General features: G+C 48.9%; 1 protein-coding gene across 1 annotated transcript; it reads left to right on the top strand.

Moving 5' to 3' along the window:
• The first annotated feature begins 1,275 nt into the window (after window positions 1–1,275).
• On the top strand, window positions 1,276–15,531 carry CLIC4 (chloride intracellular channel 4). Its single transcript, XM_072355514.1, has 6 exons — window positions 1,276–1,474; window positions 9,270–9,379; window positions 12,948–13,073; window positions 13,590–13,696; window positions 14,477–14,658; window positions 15,232–15,531. The coding sequence occupies exons 1-6, from the start codon at window positions 1,403–1,405 to the stop codon at window positions 15,394–15,396; spliced, it is 762 nt and encodes a 253-aa protein (XP_072211615.1). The 5' UTR covers window positions 1,276–1,402; the 3' UTR covers window positions 15,397–15,531.
• The last annotated feature ends 4,385 nt before the right edge of the window (window positions 15,532–19,916 follow it).

The following is a 19,916-nucleotide window of genomic DNA, read 5'->3' as shown; positions in this document are numbered from 1 at the left end:
GGGGGGGTGGAAATAAGGCTCAAGGCAGCATAAAATAGCACGGAGGGAGCGACCTGCTGCTCGGTGTGGAGGTGGGGGGTGGGCCGGCAGTGCTTTGTTCCGGCTCCGGGGCTTTGTGCAAACAGTTCCCAACGTGTCACTTCGTTTTTCTGCTTCGTTTCTCGCAGCTGGAAGGGCTGGAAACCGCCGCCGTGAGACCGGCTGTTTGTTTTGTAAAGCTCGTTGAAATGAATTGAGAGTAAGAACTGAAATGTGCCGGTACGTAACCAGCAATTAAAGGAGCGAGAAACAAATGGGAACGTTTTAAAACCGCTCCGTAGACCGGAGGTGTGTTTGAATGGAGAGGAGGAGGAGGGGTTCGGGAGAGCAGGAAATTGTCATCTGAAAGTCAAATAAGCCAAAAGACGTTGAGCAGCGGGGCCGGGCCGTGCAGTTTGCATGGCAGCGATGGGATGGGAGCTGCTCCGGGTAACGAACACCACGTTGGACTCTTTTGTTAGAGAAAGAATCCGGCTGTGGGACCCTCAGCGCCCCTCTGGGCTGCAGTGGGGGGGTTCAGCTCCCACCACCCAGCTCTGCGTGCTGCGGTTCGATGCCTTCCATACCCCCCCCCCGTCCCCTCCCAGCCCTGCTCCGATGAAGGCGGCCTTTGTGGCACAGCTCTGCCATTAATTGCAGGCGGAGGTTCCCGGGTAGGGCCGGGCGCTGTTTGGTTACGGTGTCACCTCCACCCGGCTGTCCCACCCCGTGTGAGTCACAGCGGGACTCCATAAAACAAACAGCAAAACCTCCAGCCGGCGGAGAACAGGGCAGCGAGGAGCCGGAATGCTCCATTCTGAGCAAAGCACCGTTTCATTCCATTCCGCCCAAAATCTCCTGCGCATTTTCCGCCCCTGTTCCTCAGCCCTTGGCCTGAATAACTCGGTACGAACTAGGCTAAAAGCTCGCTTCCCCGCCCCTCCACAACGGCCGTTCCGGGCGATGCGATGCGCGCTCCCCCCCTCTCGGCGGCGCGCACGGAGCCGTGCCCAGCGATGAGCTCAGCCGCCCGCGCCCACCGAAGCGCCCCGAGCGCTTTAGCCCCGCCCACAAACGCGTTAACCCCGCCTACTCGAGCCTTAACCCCACCCACATCCCCAAATAGCCCCGCCCACATCCGCGTTAGCCCCGCCCACCTTCATACTAACAGCCCCCGAGATTAGCCCCGCCCATTTTCTGTGACCGCCTCCAATCAGACCACGCCCCGCCGTTCTGGCTCCGCCCCCATTCCCGGCCGCGGGGCGCTGTGTGCGGGGCGGGCCGCAGATCGCGCGTTGCGGGCGAGGCGAGCGGCGGAGCTTCGGAGCCGGCGGCGGTAGCGGCGGGCTGAGGCGAGGCGAGAAGCGGCGGCGACGGTTGCAGCATGGCGCTGTCCGTGCCGGTCAACGGGCTGAAGGAAGGCGACAAGGAACCCGTCATCGAGCTCTTCGTTAAGGTAACGCTCACGCCGCCTTTCGGGGCGCTCCGTTCATCGGCCGCCCGGTTCTCCCCGCTTCGCTCCTTTCGGTCCAACCCGCCGCTCCCGGTTCTGTGCTGCTCGGCCGGCAGCAATGCGGGGCGGCGGCGGGTGACGCCCGTGGCGCCGCGCGGGGCGGCCGCGCACAAAGGGCCGGGAGGGGCGGGGCGAGGCGGGCGGCCCCATCGGTCCGATCGGCCCCATTGGAACCCGTTGGAACCCATTGGAACCCATTAGAACCAACCCATCGCGGTGCGGCGCTCCGCCGTTCCGTCCGGTGTCAGAAGTACCGGAGCTGCTTTTGAATAGAGCCGCTCCAGAAACAAAAAGCGCTTTGGTTTTCGCGTTGAACTTTACCGAACGGGGCCGGAACGGGACGATGCGGCGCCTCCGTTGGTCGGGAAGCGTTCGGTGTCACCCGCCCCGAGCGCCGGGACGTGCCGCCCTGCCGTGGGGCAACGCGGGATGGGAGCTGTGCTGCGGGGATGGGACCCTCGGCAGGTCGGGTTCGGGCTGTACAAAGTGTGTTTGATGGGCAAAAATCGCTTTTTAAGGCAAAAATACCCGCGTTGTGCTCAGCGTTGGACACGTTGGTGTCTATGAAAGGGAAAAAGCAAAGAGTGTTTCTGTCACCTTTTGCATGTAACTTTACCAGGACCGGCCCATGCAACCTCCTGGAGGAAGCCTTCCTGCAGCACTGCCTGCCTCCAGGACAGGGTTCAGGTTAGGAAGCATTCGGGGCTTGTTGGCCCTTCGTGCTCTTCAGGTAAGGGTTGTTTCCCTGGATGATCCTGCAAAGGAAAAGCATCTCCACCCCTAAAGCCACCCCGGCAGCCGTTGCTGGGCGTTGCTCCCTGTCCCACGCTGCACTGATGCTGTTCAGCCTTATGGGACTAGTGGGTTTTTGTGTCTTGCCAAGCTCACCCCTCCATGCAAATGCATGTGGCAAATGAAAGGCGCTCGCAGTGCCTTCCTTGTGGAGCTCTCCAGTTTGGTTTCATCTCTTTCTGTCCATGGGAAGCTCGGCGTCTGTGTTTGTTTCACAGCTTTCTGGTTCTCGGAGCAATCTGGCAGAGCCTGGAGTTGCTGAGTGAGTGTTAGGATGGGTTTGTTTCAAAGCCTCCTGCATTGCACAGCACGTGGGCTTTGGGTTCTGCCCCAGCGCTGTCAGCCTGCAGCTGTTCCAATGGGGCAGCAGGAGGATTTGGTGAGCAACCTGTGCCAAATGTGTGCGGATGAAGGGCAGCAACTGCATGGCCTGAGCATGGGGGGGGGGGATTGCAGCAGGCAATGGTTAAAGCTGGGGAAGCAGGACTATGGGACAAGGAGAGCTGCTTGATTCGGTGCCCACAGCATGGGGGATGGATGCTGTTAACCCATCATGAGTCTGTTGTAAGTGGGGTTTTCATGGGCTGCGATGGAGGATGTGAAGAAGAAGGGGATTGAGGTGAGGAAAGGCTGGGATGGAGATAATGATGTGTTACCCAATGGGTAACTTGAGGAGCCTGCAGCCCCCTTTTAAACAAGGAGCAAATGCATTTCAAGTCTTTCCTTTGAGAGCTGGTAGGGGAACCCAACCATGTGTCATTGTGTCAATGTGTCGGGTTTCATTTCGTTTCCTCTTGTGTGTGCATGTATTATTAATGGGGAGGCCCGACAATATGCCCCGGTGGCATTGCAGAGCAATGTGAAGACCACATTGCAGGCGTTGTGGTCTGGATATAACGCACCCAGGCCACTTAAGAGTTGCAATTTAGGAGATCAAATGTGGATTTTCACTGTAAATAAAAAGCGTGTCCGATTGCTTTGGGTCAAACAGGACCACTCGTGTGTGGAAACCACAGGACAGAGCTTGTGTACAAAGGAGGTGGGGATGGGAGCTGCCTTGCAGCACGGCCTTTGGCATCCCAGAGGGCAGGGAGGGATCAGTGCTGCAAGGTGACAAGCAGGTGTGTGAGAAGGGAAACCCAACCAACAGGAAGTCTGTGGTCTGCTGGCAGGAGGCACTGGGATGCAGTAGGTGATGGCTGAGGAGTATCCCATCTGCACCACGCAGTGTGTGCACCCTGTCGATTAATTAGGTGTTAATGGGTATCTCCAGCTTCCTATGGGGTGTCATTGGGAAACTGGGCACCTGCTTTGAAAACCGGGTTGTTTGAGTGTGTTGTTCTGCAGAGAACAGCTGTGAGTTCACATTTAATCAGGATCCTTTGCAGACTCCCAGTGGTTGGGAAGCACACGGCAATTGGGCAGGTGGGCTCTTTGTGCTGTTGACATGGCAGGAGGGGGATGCACAGCTTTATGCTTTGTGTGAATTAGAGCTCATTGATGGGAGGAAGCAGCAAAGCTGGAGGCACAGCAAAGCTGGAGGCACAGCATCGCTTCCCAGCACTGCTCCTGTCAGGGGCTGGCATTGCTTGATAATCCTGTTAGGTGAGGCTCTTCCCTATGCACCTTTTGGAGGTTTTAATGCAACAACTTCAGCACTTGAGAACATCTCAGCCTGCCCCAGTGAGGGTTTTGCTGTTCTATGAGCACAAGAGCTGTTGGGGATCGCTGTGAACCCATGTGTATGGGCTCACATTGGGGCATGCCTTGTGCTGGACTGGAGGCTTTTTCCTCCTTTAGACAGCAAAGCAGTGGGAAACTGGCCTGGAAAGCATCTATCTGTAATCCCTCCCAAAGATGATGTGGAGGAGCAGTGATTTATTGGTCAGGATCTGCTGGTGGTGGGTCCTGAAGGAGCCGCGGTCATAGAGGTGTTGTATGGGCTGCAGTGCCATGGCGAGGGATGAATCTCATCTGTGGGGCCGAGGGGGAATCCTCTTAAAAGAGCTGGCCTGTTGGGAGGTCAGGATGGCTGAGAGGTGAGGGATGGATGTGTGGGAGGTGTGATAATCCCTTATGGGCCCAGCCTGGTGTGGCGGAGGGGCTGTAGGTGGCCGTATGAGCACAGTGGGTCTGCAGCTCTATAACACCAGCTCTCACATTTGAAGGGCTGTTGTCGTCTCTGGGATCCCAGCCAGAGTTCGTTGGACTTTCAGCTCAGCAGCAATCAGTGCTCTGGTGGACTTTGCACTCAGGGGGTTGCAAGCACAAACTTGAGTCAATGCACACCATAAAAACAAGGGGGTGAGATCCAGTTGCTGCATTGCTCCCCAGTGTGTGCATCCTGCTCCTCACACGACCCATTCTGTGCAATGCCACAACGCGAGGCCTGCACTCTTCTACACCGACACTTAATAGCTAAAACACCCCCAAACAGAACCGCTTTGTCTCCCATAGGAGCTGAAATAGGACCTTGACGTCAAGGGCTGTAAATTCCTTACTCGGAATGTCGTCCTTTTCCTTTAAAAGATAATGGTTCATTTCTCGAAGCTTGTTTTGATTTCTTATTTTCTTGTTGTTTTTCCTCCAGTTCGGGTCCAACTCGGTCTGATTTTTCAGAGCCCTGAATGCCGTGTTTGTTTATGCAGAAGTTAAAAGCATAAGCTAAGCTGCTATTAATTACAGCCCTCTTTGTGTGCGAGTTCTCCAGGAGTTCAGCCTGATTCCTCGTATTGTTGGCCAGACAAAGGGCAAGGAGAGGAAATGACTGCGTTCTGTGCACTGAATGGCCATATTAGGTATAAACTAAATATAGGAGTGTAATCCAGGAGTGAAGTCATATCTGTGTGTTTTCATGGCTAACGAGATCACTCAGTGCTACTGGATCGGCTTCAGAGCTTTTTGGCTCTGTTAAAGAATGACTCTTTTGGCCAGACTTTGGGCTGTGCTTTGGAAGGCTGCTATTTTTAAGCGTAGGAAAACGGGGTGGTGGTTTTGTCTAAAAATAAAGCAAAAAAAAAGAAAGCAACGGGTCTGTTGGCTTTTAGTCCTTCAAAGCACTGTTTGAGCTGCCCCGGTGTGCCACGCTGTGCTGGATCCTAATGATGTGTCCTGAAGGATGGAGCTCTGCTTTGCATGCAGAGAGCTGGGATCCCAGTGCTAAGGGATGTGGGATGCACAGCAACAGCAAGCAAACCTCCCTGCAAACCTTCATGCTTTAGCAGCTCCTCAATCCAAATTCCGACCCCCTGTTTCAGCCTGAGATGGTGTTTTTATCTTGCTCTGAGTGGCCGCTTAGCAGGGGGTGCCAGTTCAGAACTGCAGCTCTGCTTCAGTGAGTTGTGAGAATTTGAGCAATGTTTTCATTTCTGGGCAGTTCTGGGGCTGTTTTCTCTCTGGTTTTCAGCTGTATGGCTGCTTTCACACATTGGAACTCCAATGGATTTTTCTATAGACAGACCCATAATACTGAATAGTCAGCAGCCCAATTGGCAGTTTCCTACTTAATAATATTGCAAGAATGTGTCATAGCAAATTGCCCTGCGTTTGGCCACCTTTATCTTATCTGGGTTTGTTACAACCCAGTCGCTTTGTTAAACTCGTTGCCTTGGTGTCAAAGGGGTGGAAATGGTGAGGTTGCTTATTTTTCCTCCCTCAGGTCAGGAGGAAGTCATGGATGGGGCTCTCAATAATAACCCCAACTTGCATCACGAGGCTGAATAGAGCTGCATCCTGAAATGGGCACCGCTGTGCGAGTTGGATGCGTGGCCCAGCAGTGGAGGGGCTGTTTGGATGGGCTGATAAACGTTCCCTTTCCCGGTTTAAGGAGCTCCATTTGTTCATTCTGAAGTGCTGGTTGGGTTGGTGTGGATGTTGGCTGATGTGGGAGTTGGTGATGAATCAAGATGACACAGCCAGCAGTACTAAGGTTGCTTTTCCCTTGGGTGGGGTGGGTGATGATCATGGTATGGAAACCACGAGTTAATCATCCCAGGCTTTTTGTATTGGCAGGTTTGTATCCAGGTGTGAGCACAGCTGACCTGATGGAGCGTCAGCAAGCTTGAAGCTCCCCTATGAAGGTTGAAGAGAAGGGTTGTGCTCATCAGTATGGCTCATATAGGGATCACTTGTGCTGTCCCACTGCTCTGCCCCAGGTGGTGCCCGCCCACCCCTCCTCCTGCACATCTTATCTGCAAGCCTTGCCCTGCAAGCAGCACGGAATTCTGTTTATCCAGCTCGGCGAGATAAAGGCCAGAGCTGAGCTGGAAGGATTGAGGCTGATACTGCTGGGCTGTTGTGTGTATTAGGTGGGGAACGTCGGACCGCTCCTGTCTGCGTTTCCACCCCTGGGCTTTGAGCTGCTGTGTGTTCTTTCACTTGGATCACTTTGTTAGTTCCCCATAAAGCGTTTCCCTTTCCAAACGTTGCTCCGTATGGGATGATTTGCTTATTTTTTTGGGATGAGCTCAGTGCTCATGAAACATGCAGGAGAGATGCTTATCTGCTCTTTGGGGCCATGGGCATGCACCGTGCTGCTTTTCTCACGTCGTCTTCCCAGCAGAGTGTTTGCTTAGTTAAAACCGAAGATACAGCTTGCTGAATTCAAGCCTTTATCTTCTATCGTTATTATTATTTTTAGTCTGTTTGCTTCAACTTCCATCTATTGCATTGGAGGAAATGGCTCTGAAGTGGCTCCTGCAAAGATATTGACCAGCCCATCTCCCTGCATAAGTCTATGTGTGACCCAAGGAGCAATGCAGCAATGCACTGTGCTGCTCCAAGTGACACAGCACGGAGGTCTGAGCACCAGCAGGAAGATAGGAACGGGCCTCTTGGGCAAGCACTTACAAAGCAGAATCCCTTTGCCTCAAGAGCATTGAAGCCAGAAGTTTCTTGGCGTTCTGACCGCATTCCTTTTCCAGTATGTGCTCAGAATAACTTGGGACTTTTTGGAGCAGAAGTGGGACAACGCTGTGAATGCAGATAGAAAAGCCTCGCTGAAAGCCGTGGGTCTGTGCTGTGCCATAATGTACCAACTACTTTTTGTCCCCAAAGCAGTTTTGCTTTGGGTTCCATACGGCCCAACATTGGTAGCACCGCTCCTTGAGGTGGGGAGTGCTTCATTTTAGCCTCGATCCTTCAGTCCTCCCCTGGAAATAATAGAACTCCATGGTGAAAAAGAAGACATGAGTGCAGGTGAGATGAGACCTCAGCAGCTTGTGTCCTGTCAGCTCGCTCTGCTGGCTGGCTTTGGTGTCAGGAGTGCTGAATTAAAGATGAGTGAGCAGAGCTCTGTGTCCTTAAGAGTGGATTCGTGGGCTGAGCCCAGCATTGTGCTTGGTCACCCTTGAAGGCTGAGATCAATTCTGTACCACAGAATCATTTCTGCTCCAATGTGTGAATTAGTCTGGGCAGTAATATAGATACATGGGGTATATATAGGTATATAGATAGGTATGTTACTTAGGGTGGGATGGTGGGAAGCAGGAACACATGCTGCTCATGGTGCAGCAGCTGTGTGTTGAGCTGAGCGCCCAGGCTGGCTGCTCTATGCAATGTATTCAAAGCAAAAAGCAAACACAAAACCCAGCGACTTTCCTTCTTTAAAAGTTCATTAGTGGAACTGGTAAAGGTTTGAATTAAAATGGCTGTGCGTTGTCCACAGCAAAGCATGAGCTTTGCTTTCCTGGTGCCTGCAGAAAGGTAAAAGATCTTTTTGAGTTGAAGGCACTCGGGCTGAAAAAGCTTCCTTTCTTCCCTGCCCTTTGGAAGTGCTGCTGCTCAGCTCTGTCCCTTGCACAGTCTGTCTGTGCTCTCCCCATTGGGGCCTCTCTCAGTGGCCGGGAACTGGCAGAGAGCTGGAGAAACAGCAGATCCTTTGGTGAGTGCCCAGACCTTACTCTGCTTTTGTTTGAATGGGTCCCCACCAGTCAGAGCCCAGGCTTTGCATTCAGCCCTTCCAGTCGTCTGCCCCACGTTTCACATCGTTGCTTGTTTCAGTGTCAGAGGACAGTCAGTGTGTCCTACAGTACAGCCTCATACCAGCAGCGATGGAGGAATCAATATATACCCAAAGACCGGGTTGATTGAAGTCATCTTGGAAGCGTTCTGTAATAATACACAAAATCCTGGAGCTTTTTTATATCCAGCGGCCTCAGCTCCTGAAGCAGAGCTCAGACGTTACAACAGGACTCAAGGTTTCCACTGTCTGCTTTTATCCCACTCAGATTTTCCAGCTCAGCTCTACACACTGCACTGTCAGAGCTGTGATGGGATGCGTGCCATGGCCGGCTGCCCTGGGGTTGCTCATTGCTGTTATACAATAACCTTTCTTGTGGCAGCACTTGTTGATAAGTTTCCTATTAGGAAAAAAAGAAAAGTCTTTGGAATAGGAGCAGCAAAGTTGCAGCGTGCACAGCTCCGTTCTTCCTTGTAACACCCGTTGGTACAGCCAAGGTTTGGAGCTGCTGCTTTGCAGTTGGCTCGCTGCAGTGCCATGCAGTGAGATGAGCAATGGGCTGGAAGATGGCTGTAATTAATTGCTGCGCCTCGGGGAAGGAATCAATCCAACAAACAACGTTGGAAAACTGCTGTTGAATGCGTGGCTGCTCGGGGTGAATTGCTCTGCAGTTTGAGGTGTATCTGCTACCAAAACAACGTGGTGGGGAGATCTATGGAGAAAACACATAGAAATAAGATAACACAGAGGCCTATTATGTGCAGTGTGCTCTGAGGGTGCCTACCTTTGTGTGTTGTATGGGGATACCTTTGGGTGCTGTTCGGTGCATTGGGGGTGTTCCTGCAGCATGCTCTGCTCTTTGGGAGAGCTAATGATGTGCAGGCAGCGATGTCCGTGATTTGCTGCTGTGTCTGTCTCTGCATGAAGAGCTTTGAGCACCCGTCTGTGCATCACCTTCTAACAGCTGTGATCTGCTCTCTCCTGCAGGCTGGCAGCGATGGGGAAAGCATAGGAAACTGCCCTTTCTCACAGAGGCTCTTCATGATCCTTTGGCTGAAGGGAGTGGTGTTCAGTGTCACAACAGTTGACCTGAAGAGGTAAGGAATGTTTGGTGCATCTCAGGAGCCGGAGTGTAGTGCTGCATGGGGCTTCAAAGTCTTGCATGGTTTATTTTCTGAAGCATAATGTATATAATCCTTAGAAATATTAAGCAATAACCATGGTTTAAATGTTAGTAGTGTCTATAATAAAACCATAGAGTGGTTTCACCCCCTGCTCTGTGCAGGGTCTCCAACCAGCAGCCCAGGCTGCCCAGAGCCACATCCAGCCTGACCTTGAGTTACATTGAGTTAGCATCCACAGCCTCCTTGGGCAACCTGCTCCAATGCATCACCACCCTCTGGGTGAAAAACATGCTCTGTTCTTCACCTGCAGAACCAATCAGTAACGTGGGGTCTCTGCAAGCAGAGCAGTGCAGGTTGCAACTTTGATTCAGCAACCAATGGATGCTGGAGAACTGTCACAAATAATAACATGCGTCCACCCTTCTCTTTAAGGATATTAAGGTGAGGTTGGTTCTCATGCAGTGAGAATGTAGGAGTGGCTGCATGTCACCTGAGCTGTGACTTCTGTCTGTGGAAGGAATACCTGGATGGGTGAGAAGGGAGAGATGGGAACGGAGCAATCTCAGTTTGCTGAGGTTGGGTGTACTTTTATTAGAGGCAGTCGTGCCCCATCCAGCAGAGGTTTGCTTCTCTCTGGTGGGGTCAGTGTTTGCACAGCACCAGCGTGACGTCAGTTGGCTGAACTCTCTGGAGAGGAGAAACTGCTTGTGCACACAGAGCTTATTTTTGGAGCCAATAGAAATGCAGCATTCTCCAAAGAGCAGAGTGTCAGATGTGCGCATCCTGCTGGACTCGCTCTCTTCTTTTAATCTGGTTTCGAAGGGGCTGATTTGGTTTGCTTTCGCTCCAAGAAATAACACATCCTCCACCCTCCCCCTCCATTTTGACTCTGACAATGCTGGTTTTCAATGACCAGTATTACCTAATTCTCTGCCATAAGACCGAGGCAGACCACTCCAACAGAGGGTAAAGGAAAAAAAGCAGCTTTTGTCCATTGTTTGCAGCTTTAAGATGCTCTTTGGCCAATGTGGGGTATTAGTGCAGATGTAAGTTATGTTGGATGGGGAAAACATGGAATAAGTCAGATGAGCTCTGTATTTTGTTGCACGCTGAACGTCTCCTGGTGAAGGATGGAGCACTGAGGCTGGTTCAGGTTTGAATAGAGGGTGATGCAAACTTGATTGCTTTTAATAAAGCTTTGGAGAGACAAACAGGACTCTTCTGGGTGGTTTCAATTGCAGTGCATTGCAGAATGCCAGCTGCTCGAGTGGAAATGTTTTATGGTGGTTTGTCCCCCTGTTAGCATTACCAGAATGTGGTAAGTGCTGGATAGACTCTGCCTTAACACTTCCATTGTTGTCATAGGAAACTGAGTTCACAAATCCATTGTTCGAGCTAATTACTGTCTTTTTATCCCGTGATAAGAAAGCAAACAGTGCTTTTCGCACCTGGATTTATTTTGCTAGCCAAAAGGCAGCATTTCCTTGCAGCTTCAGCCCCAGGGTGACTTCTGCTCAAGGGTAAAAGCAGCTTTGTCTGTGCAGCTCTAAAGGTCAGGGCTGGATGTAAGAGCTCACAAGTTAACAGCTTGAGATGCTGGAAAGAATGAGTCTGGGTTCATTGACTTTGCGACATGTTCTTTTTCCCTTCCATACTTGCACCGAGCATCACCCTGCGCTCACAGAGAACATTTTGCAGCCCTCGGTTCTCCTCTGAGGACACAACACGGGCACACGGGCAAACAAAGTGGGAAGCACAGCTCTGTCGAAGGAATAACGCGTTTCTTCCCTCTGTGTGCTCAGACAGAGCCTTTATTCTTCCCCTTCACAGAAGCAGCATTTCATCTGATTTGTGCTGCTGACGAGCTGAGTTACAGTACATAAATCATCCCGAGAGCATTGTTGGGCTTGTAGCAGCACTCAGGGCCGGGCTGCCTGCAGTTGGGTTTCGAAATCCTATTTTAAACATCTCCATTGTGTCATTTGGCAGATGGAAGATTAAATAAAGTAAATGGTAAAGACAGCCCAGGGCTGAGTGCACCTTCAGCAGCGTGAAATGCTGCTTAGGAACTGGTGGCAACGTTGGGTTTGTTTCCTGCTGATGTTTTCTTCACGTTGCTCTTCGGGCTCTCATTTCACTGCTGCCATCGTTGTAAAGGCAGATGGCACTTAGAGCCTTTCGGGGCTGTTCCTGCACAATGCAGTAAGCCAGAGTTTGTTGCATGTCTGCTGGGGAGTCAGACCCAAAGTGGGGAGTCAGAGCCAGCCCTGTGGGGCTCAGGCTGTGCTTTGTTAACCTCAGGTTAACAACGATACACGTGGTCCAAGTGGAGTGGCAATGGGGGTTCATGGCGTATCAACCCTTGGGATATGGGCTCTGATCCTTTGGAAAAGAGTGTGGGAAGGGAGGCTTTGGTTGGTTTGTTGGGTTAGGCTGGTTTTGAAGTTAAATGCTTCTTTGTTGTAGTGTTGCTGTAAATCTGCTGGTCCTCCTGTGCTGGATTTTTAACACGACGTTCCCTTTGAGGAATGTTATCAAGGCAAAACGCAGAACTGGAAGCGAGCCACGATGGCTTCCTCTAATTGTTGTTGGGTTGCAGAGCTGTATTTAAACTTAGTGTTCAGCTAAAGTTAATGCTTTCACCAATGGCAGAGCTTAAATCCTAAAAGGAAGAGGGCAGTGACAATTCGTGCTTCGTGGAAGCTTAAAAATTGACTGAAAATGGTTCATTTCTTGTACGAACGTCTGACTTCTGCCACCTGGCTGAAAGCAGGGGATTTCATGGCCTTGAGAATGAAAATCCTTACTCAGTTTTTACACGTCCAGCCAAGTGCTCAGCCCTGCCCTAAGTAAGTACTCGGTGGCACCGTGTCCCATTGCTGTTTCTTTGTAGTGGGCAGGAGGGGAAAATTGTGGCAGTGGGGACCTTAATCTTGTAATAGAAGCTGCATTTCCAGAGCAGACCTGTCACTGTGCTGCTTAACAGAGTTGTCCCCAAAAGCTCTGCTTCCTCATGCTGGCTCTGTTTGTTCACATTACCAACCTGCTTCCCTGCACAGCATGGCCAGGAGGCTTTCCAGCCCCACTACAGGAGGGAGAAGCCAATTCCTTATGGAGCAGAGAGCCTTAGCTTGGCTTCAGGTTTGGTTATTTGCAGAGGAGCTCTGTGCAGAGTGGGGGGGATTATCTCTGCCTGCAGATTACGCTATATATAAACTCTGTAGTCCAGGTCTTGGAAAAGAGAAAGCATGTTGGGGGTGTAGAGCTGTGGATCTCCCTGTCCCAGCCGTGCTATGTAATGTTGTACCATAAAAAACCCCATCCAGAAGGTAGGAAGGAAGTGGCTGTTCTTAAGCACTTGAATTGTTGGTAAGAGAACATTAATGGAGATGTGAGGCTGCTTTCCCATAGAAAACTGGTGATATGTTTTCTCAACTGCCAAAGAAATTGGGGAACCTCCATCGGTGCTTTTGGGATTGTAGCATGGGAAGGTGGTGGATGTGCCGAGCTGATTGCTGTATTCCTTTGTATTTCACCCTAGAAAACCAGCAGACCTTCAAAACTTGGCTCCAGGCACCCATCCACCCTTTATAACTTATAATGGTGAAGTGAAAACGGATGTGAACAAGATTGAAGAGTTCCTGGAAGAAGTTTTGGCTCCACCAAAGTAAGTGTTGAAATGAGAATGCGTCACCTTAGATTGGATGGGGCGTCCTTAGAGGGATTCCCTGCGCTAATTAGGAACTCCTTTGGCAGCCATAAATGGAAGATGGGGCTTTGGGAATAGTTTGGAGTTCTCTGTAAGCAGATGGATTGGGGATGATCGCATAGAACTGATGAGTACAAAATGCAAATTGGAAGCTCATTATATCAGACGTGACGGCGAGTCCCAGAGATAAGAGTGCTGAGCATTTGGAAGCCGTGGCTGAAAATATCGAGCACTTCTTGAGATAATTAGATTACACAGCACAAGCGTGTGAAACGTGGGCTCTAAACCACAGCCGTGGGGCAATGGCAAAGTGCAGGCATTGCCTTTAGTGCGGCACGGCCTTCCTCTTCTGTTCAAAGATCTGGAGCCTGGGATTTCTTTGCCCCTTTGCTCTGTGTCACAGCTCTGCTGAAGGAGCCGTTTCCTATGAGTTGATTCCTGCTGACCGTCATCGTTCTGCTTTTTGCTTTCTAGATACCTGAAACTTTCTCCGAAGCACCCCGAGTCCTACACTGCTGGAATGGATATTTTTGCCAAATTTTCTGCATTTATCAAAAATTCCAGGCCGGAGGCTAACGAAGGTAGGTCCCTGCAGTCAGTACCGTGCACACACTGCAGTGTTTCCTCAGCATTAATTGCAATCTTTCCATTGCATTGAGTTGGAAAAACAGCTGCTGTGGAAGACAAGTAGGAAACAGTGCTTTTAACACAGAGGTTTTCCAGCGTTCTGTTCTGCCCTGGCAATAAATGGGTGTGTTGTGGGCTGTGTGTGTATGGCAGGCTGGCACAACAGCTGCGTGCTTTCTCCTGCTGAGAAATGCTTTTTGTTTCTATGGGTTCTGCTGCCCTCTGCTGCTGGACGTGCAGAACCTCCACAGCTGCTTGCTCAGTCCTTGCCTTGCAGCTGAGCATGTGACATTAAAGAGATTACGTTTAAATGAATGGCTTAGCTTAATGCTAATTACTTTAAGCCAGTTAGGAAAAGTCTTAAGAAACTGACATAAGCCACTTTTTAAACCAAAAATAAACACTCTTAGAGCAATTTTAAAGTGCTGCAAGCTCCTGTGTAAACCAACTTCTAGATAACATGCATCTATGTGATATTTAAAGGGATTCCGGTTGTGTCTCAGTGTCCCAAGTCACCACAAGTGAATTCCAAGCCAACACCAGCAGTGCTGTTGCTACAGGAGCTATGCAAGGACTGGCGGTGCTGCACTGTGCCTCCTGTTCTGGGGAGCACAGTGATGTGGATTTTGTATTTCACAGCTGGTGTTGCTGTTGAAAGGATTAATTTGCTTTGAAATTTGCTTGCTGGAGTTCATTTCTTTTCTTGTTCTTGTTCTGAACTCCTTCCTTTACAGGCTTAGAACGTGGCCTCTTGAAAACCCTCCAGAAATTGGATGAGTACCTGAACTCTCCTCTTCCCGATGAGATAGATGAGAACAGCATGGAGGATATCACAGTTTCTACCCGCAAGTTTTTGGATGGCAATGAGATGACACTAGCAGACTGCAACCTCCTGCCCAAACTACACATTGTGAAGGTAAATGGCCTGCGGGGTGTTACGTGAGGGGAAAAAACACTTATGGTCTATGGCATGCTGGAGTTCAGCTCCTTCCAAGCATGTCCTCCCACCTACATTTAAGGGTGATATTAGCAGAAAAGTATGGTAGTATAGGATATGGTAGTATAGGATATGGTAGTATAGGATATGGTAGTATATATGGTAGTATATATGGTAGTATATATGGCAGTACAGGGAGCTCAGTGTGTGGGGGGGGAGTATAGAAAGCTGAAAGGGAGGTAGCACAGTAAGTGCAGGAGAGGAGGTGGACCTGCATAAGCACGGCTTGGTCTCTTCTCGCTGCTTCCAGTGACCTTTGTACGTTTTGTACTGCAGATGGAGCCACAGATTAAGCTTCTGCCTGGCTGCAGGAGTGTTTGCTTTGGTGAGGACAGAATTAAAGCCAGCAGGGTGGTGTCGGGTCTGGGCATATCCCAGAGGGACGGGTTCTGCAGAACGTGCGTGTGTTGGAAGGGCAATATATAGTGAGAGAATGAGTGATGGAGAAGTGCTTCGTGTGTGTCAGTCTGTAAACTAACCCTTCTGTTCCAGGTGGTGGCCAAAAAATATCGCAACTTTGAGATCCCCAAAGAAATGACGGGGATTTGGAGATACCTGACCAACGCTTACAGCAGGGATGAGTTCACCAATACCTGTCCTGGAGACAAAGAAATTGAAATAGCTTACAGTGATGTAGCCAAGAGACTCACTAAGTAAACAGCACTTGCAAAAAAAGAGACGACTTCTTGCGTATTCCGTAACAATGCTTCTAACAGACTGCTCCTTTCATATAAGATAGCAATGTTTTTGTTTTGTTCTGGTTTGTTGTTTTTTTTTTGCATGAACTCGCAGTTTATTCAAACTTATGGTGGATAGACCAGGTACAGTAATTACCTAAAGTTTGCAGACTTAATTATAGGCTTTGTTTTTTCCTTACCTCTTTTTCATGGCAAGTCATATTATTAATGCAGTTATGTTACCATTGTTGCGGGGCGTTGGGTTCTTCATATGAAGAGTTCTCTTGCCCCCATTCATTTTCTTTGCAAACGTTTGGTCCCCATCTACAAACTGGTGTGGGATACCTGTCTTTCTGTATGGTACAAGGAATATTTATGTATTTTGGAATTTATTGCTCTTCCAGAAGTTCTATAACAGTTGTCATACGTGCAACGCATCGAGCTGTACCTGTTGGTCTATCCTGTTTTCGTATAGAAGGGAACTTAGTCTCCAGAAAAGCCATTTGAGAACTATTTGGCAATGCTTTTAAAATAGATATATATATATATATATAAATACACATATATATTATAATTCTCTTGGATTTGAAATCGCAGCAATGGTTGAGAATGGCCTCACACGTGAAACTTGGATTTGAACGACCTCGAACATCAGGGAGTTTGAATCCAGGCTTGTGCACTACAGCCAGGAGCTCACGGTGCAGAGGTAACATGTAGTTGTGTCTCCAAGAACGTGGTGAGATCAAACAACAGCAAAGCAACTGACAGCTTACACTTACCCCAAATTCCGGGTTGCAGCAAATGAATACCTGTCAGGATGCCCTTTAACATCACGAAACCAAACGAATTGGATGCTTGCCATCTGTTCACCTTAAGCATTTCAAGTGGCTTTCTTTTTTGGTAGTTAAGAGCCTTTATTTTGTATAGGTCTTTCTGGTGATATTTACTTACAAATCTTTGCTGTCCTAAGCAAAAAACGTGTGAGCGTTAGCGACGAGTAGCTGCTGTACGTGGCGGATAGCAGTGCAATGATGGGCGATGCAAAACTGAATGCTGAGAGCCCTTGGAGTTGGAGTCTCTCTGGGAACTTTTGTAAGCTGTTTGACTTTCTGTTTGTCCTAAAGAAAGCTGAAGTGACCTTTTAAAGATCACACTTGCCTTAAACTATAGCGTTCCCCTTTTCTTTTTTGCAACCTGAAAGGATATCTGTTAGTTGCTCCTTTAAAGAAAGGGTGCGTGGGATCCAGCCCTGTGCGCTGCATTTACCTGATCTGCTTTCTGTGCATCTGGATTGCAGCTTTGCATGATCACAATCGTTGCACTACTATGCATGATCTTTTTACTGCAACACTGAGGAATAGCACTGCGGGTTTGTTTTTTTTTAAGAACCAATTTTTGAGTATTTCTAAAGTGGGAAAATGGTTTCCCTTGGATTTTTGGTATCAACAGCTCAGTCATGTTTTTAAGAGATCACCATAAACGACTCCAAAGAACACTAGACTTCTATGCCTGTCTTTTTTTTGTAAAGCTACTTTTTGTATTGAACTGGTTTCAGAAGTGCTATTCCTGGTCGGTTGTGCTTGGAATATTTGGCATTCTGCAATAACACTTTGGCGCTGACGTAAACACTTTTATACACTATGATTTTTGGTAAGCCCAACTTTTCTAAGCATCCTGCTTTTGCTACTTTACGTACCCATGACGTTAGTTTGATGTAGAAGAGGTAGAGTCAGAGATGTGCGTTTGTACACGTGGCTTTGTGGTGCCTTGTCCTGCCTTCCTAGAGCTAGAACTGCAATGCAAAGGAGATTGGCAGTCCTGTTACACGTCCTTCTAAGGAAACCATAGATACACTTAGACCTTACTGTGACTTATTACAGGAGTGTTCAGGCACTGAAACAAAACCCTGCAGAGCAACCTGGTTAGGAAGAATTAATTGTTGCCCTTTATTAGTTATTGTGTTCTGATGTCACCTTCTCACCCTGACTGAAGTTTCTCAGCCATAACGATCCTCTTGTAGGGGTTCGTTCTCTGCTGCAATGACAGGGATGACTTCTTTTGTCAGGTAACAGCACTTGTGTTGACACAGGGTTTGAAAAGGTTGTTGTGGTGCTCCTCCTTTGTACGGTTAACCCTTCAAAACAGAGAATAGGAAGGGATGTCATCAGTTTGTTCCATTCTGAGCTCCCCTTTGAAGCCCCAGTCGGCCCTTGGAGCTGTCTGAGGCTCTTAAGAGCACATTGGCTGCTGCATTTAGCACGCCTGCATGCATGTCAGCATGGAGCAGCTTTGTGCAGCTTCTCCTGCGCGTGCTGCCTGCATATCAATGCACGCAAATGCCAAACCTGCTCAAGCAGCAGCGGGGCGTGCTGTCTTGTAATGGTAATATATTCTCCCTGCTTTCCAGGCAATCTTCAGACCATTGTAATACGCTGTATTCAGCACAAAGTATTTTAATGATGCTGTCTGAACTCTTGTAAACAAAGCTGAGGCTCTTGCTGTAACGAATGTATGTTTTCTATCCGCACAACGCAGTGCTGAGCGTTGGAGCCTTTCTCTTAGGGGCATAACTCAAGCAAGCACCAGGTTGGCAATTCCAAATGTGGTGATGTGTGACAGCTGTCCTCTTGGTTTCCTATGGCACAGCTGTGTGCTGCTGGGGCAGAAGTTGGCCATCCCATGTGGCTTCAGCAGGACTCAATGGGGCTCCACATTGCTCTCCCCCCCAGGTGAGCTCTCTGTGCATCGCCGGGGTGGTGCGAAGCCTTCGCGTCTGGTGTGGGCAGAGCGCTTTCATCTGGCCCCAATCAGCAGCCTGACATTAATTAAAGAAAAAATAATAATAATAATAAAAAAGCCCTTTCATAACTATGTAAATTCTTGACTTCTGTCAACTTGTTTACAATCTGATCTTTGAATGCATTTTTAATTTCATCAAACGGCAATTAATCCAGCCCTGTTTAAATTTAAAATGATGCTCCTAGCCCCTTCTGAAGCAGTTACCCTTTCAAGTAGGCATTCCAGTTTGCAGGCTGGCTGCATGTATTAGCACGCTGAGCAACTTGCTCTTAATCCCAAGCTGAAACATTGCATTTCCATTATAACAGGTGACTTCTGTTCCCTGAACTGAAAAACCCATCTGGTTTTGTGTGGGAGAACAGATGAGAGCATAGGCATGATTTTCTTTCTGCGTTGGTTTTTAACTTGTTAACAAAGCTTTCCTTCTCCAAGAGATTCCCCTACACGTACCCAGCTGTGGGTTGACCGACAGCCATGGGAACTTCTGGAACATTCCACACTCTCCTGCCCCATCTGCTGCTCTGTGTCAATGGCCCTTATGGACGAGTGCAGCCACAGCTCTTCTACGTTTGCATTTTCCCATCAAATTGGTGGGGTTTGTTTTATTCCCTTGTGCCGGGCATGCCTGGACCGATGGAGAGCTGCGTGTCGTTCCATGATAAGAGGGGAGATGTAATCGAGTTTTTATGCTAAAGTAGCAAATTAGCATTTCATATCAAAGGAGCTCAGACATGAATAAATGGGAGATGCCTGCGCCAAACCCGCTGATGCCTATCTCGATGGAGAACAAAAAGTGGCAAAGTGCAGTCAACAGATTTTTTTTCCACCCTTTGCCACTCGGAGTGCGATCTGAATGCATCCCATTAACCTTTCTCTTCAGAAGAAAGCTTTATCCAAGAGTAAAAAAAACCCTTAATCTGCCTCAGAACCCGTGCCACAAACTTAGGCTGTGTTCGCACACAGGGAAGAGAGGAGCAGGATGGGTTATGGAGACTCCCAATGCAGGTATGGGGAATGGGAGCGTCGTTTGCAGAACTGCTTGAAAGAGTTGATCCGATCTGTTGTCGTTTGCTTCTGTCTTTCACCCTCTGGAACATCTTTTGACAGATATCCCAGTGTACTGCTGGCAGCTATTGTTAAAAATAAAAGTATATTTTCACTACCAAGCAGATGCTTCTGTTGTCATTGAGGGCTTCTCGTGTTTAAGCTGTGATGTGAACGCCATGCCCTGAACCGCTGGGCAAGGTCTGGGTTCATTCAATTCTCAGTCTTTGTTTTTATTCAGTGGTGCTGTGACTTCAGGAACACGCTCTGCTCCTTACATTGCTGCAGCGCCTCTTAGCAAGGCAATAGAACAAGTAGAGAAGTATTTTGCTACAGAAACTTGGGAAAGGTTTGTGCCCTCCCTCCATTTTCCACATTCTTATGGGGAAACTCATAAGAATTTAAACTTTGAGTATCTCATTGCTGTCCAGAATACCACATTTTCCAAGTTAAACTGGGTGACCGTGACAATTTTAATGTGTTTTCAGTATTGTTTCCAACTTTATTGCACCCAAGTCGCCATCTCAGGAGCTGAATTTGTGTCTACAGAAAGCAAGGACTGTGGCCTTCAGTGCTCTAAGCCCACATTTCAGCCCTGGCTCCTTACTGCCTTGTGCCTGTAGGTATGTCTGAGTTGGTTGTGGTTGGCACTGGGTT

Source organism: Excalfactoria chinensis, chromosome 22 (genome assembly GCF_039878825.1).
Source record: "Excalfactoria chinensis isolate bCotChi1 chromosome 22, bCotChi1.hap2, whole genome shotgun sequence".
Lineage (NCBI taxonomy): Eukaryota > Metazoa > Chordata > Aves > Galliformes > Phasianidae > Excalfactoria > Excalfactoria chinensis.
The sequence above is the reverse complement of the archived record's forward strand: the minus strand, read 5'-3'. Positions and strand labels throughout refer to the sequence as shown.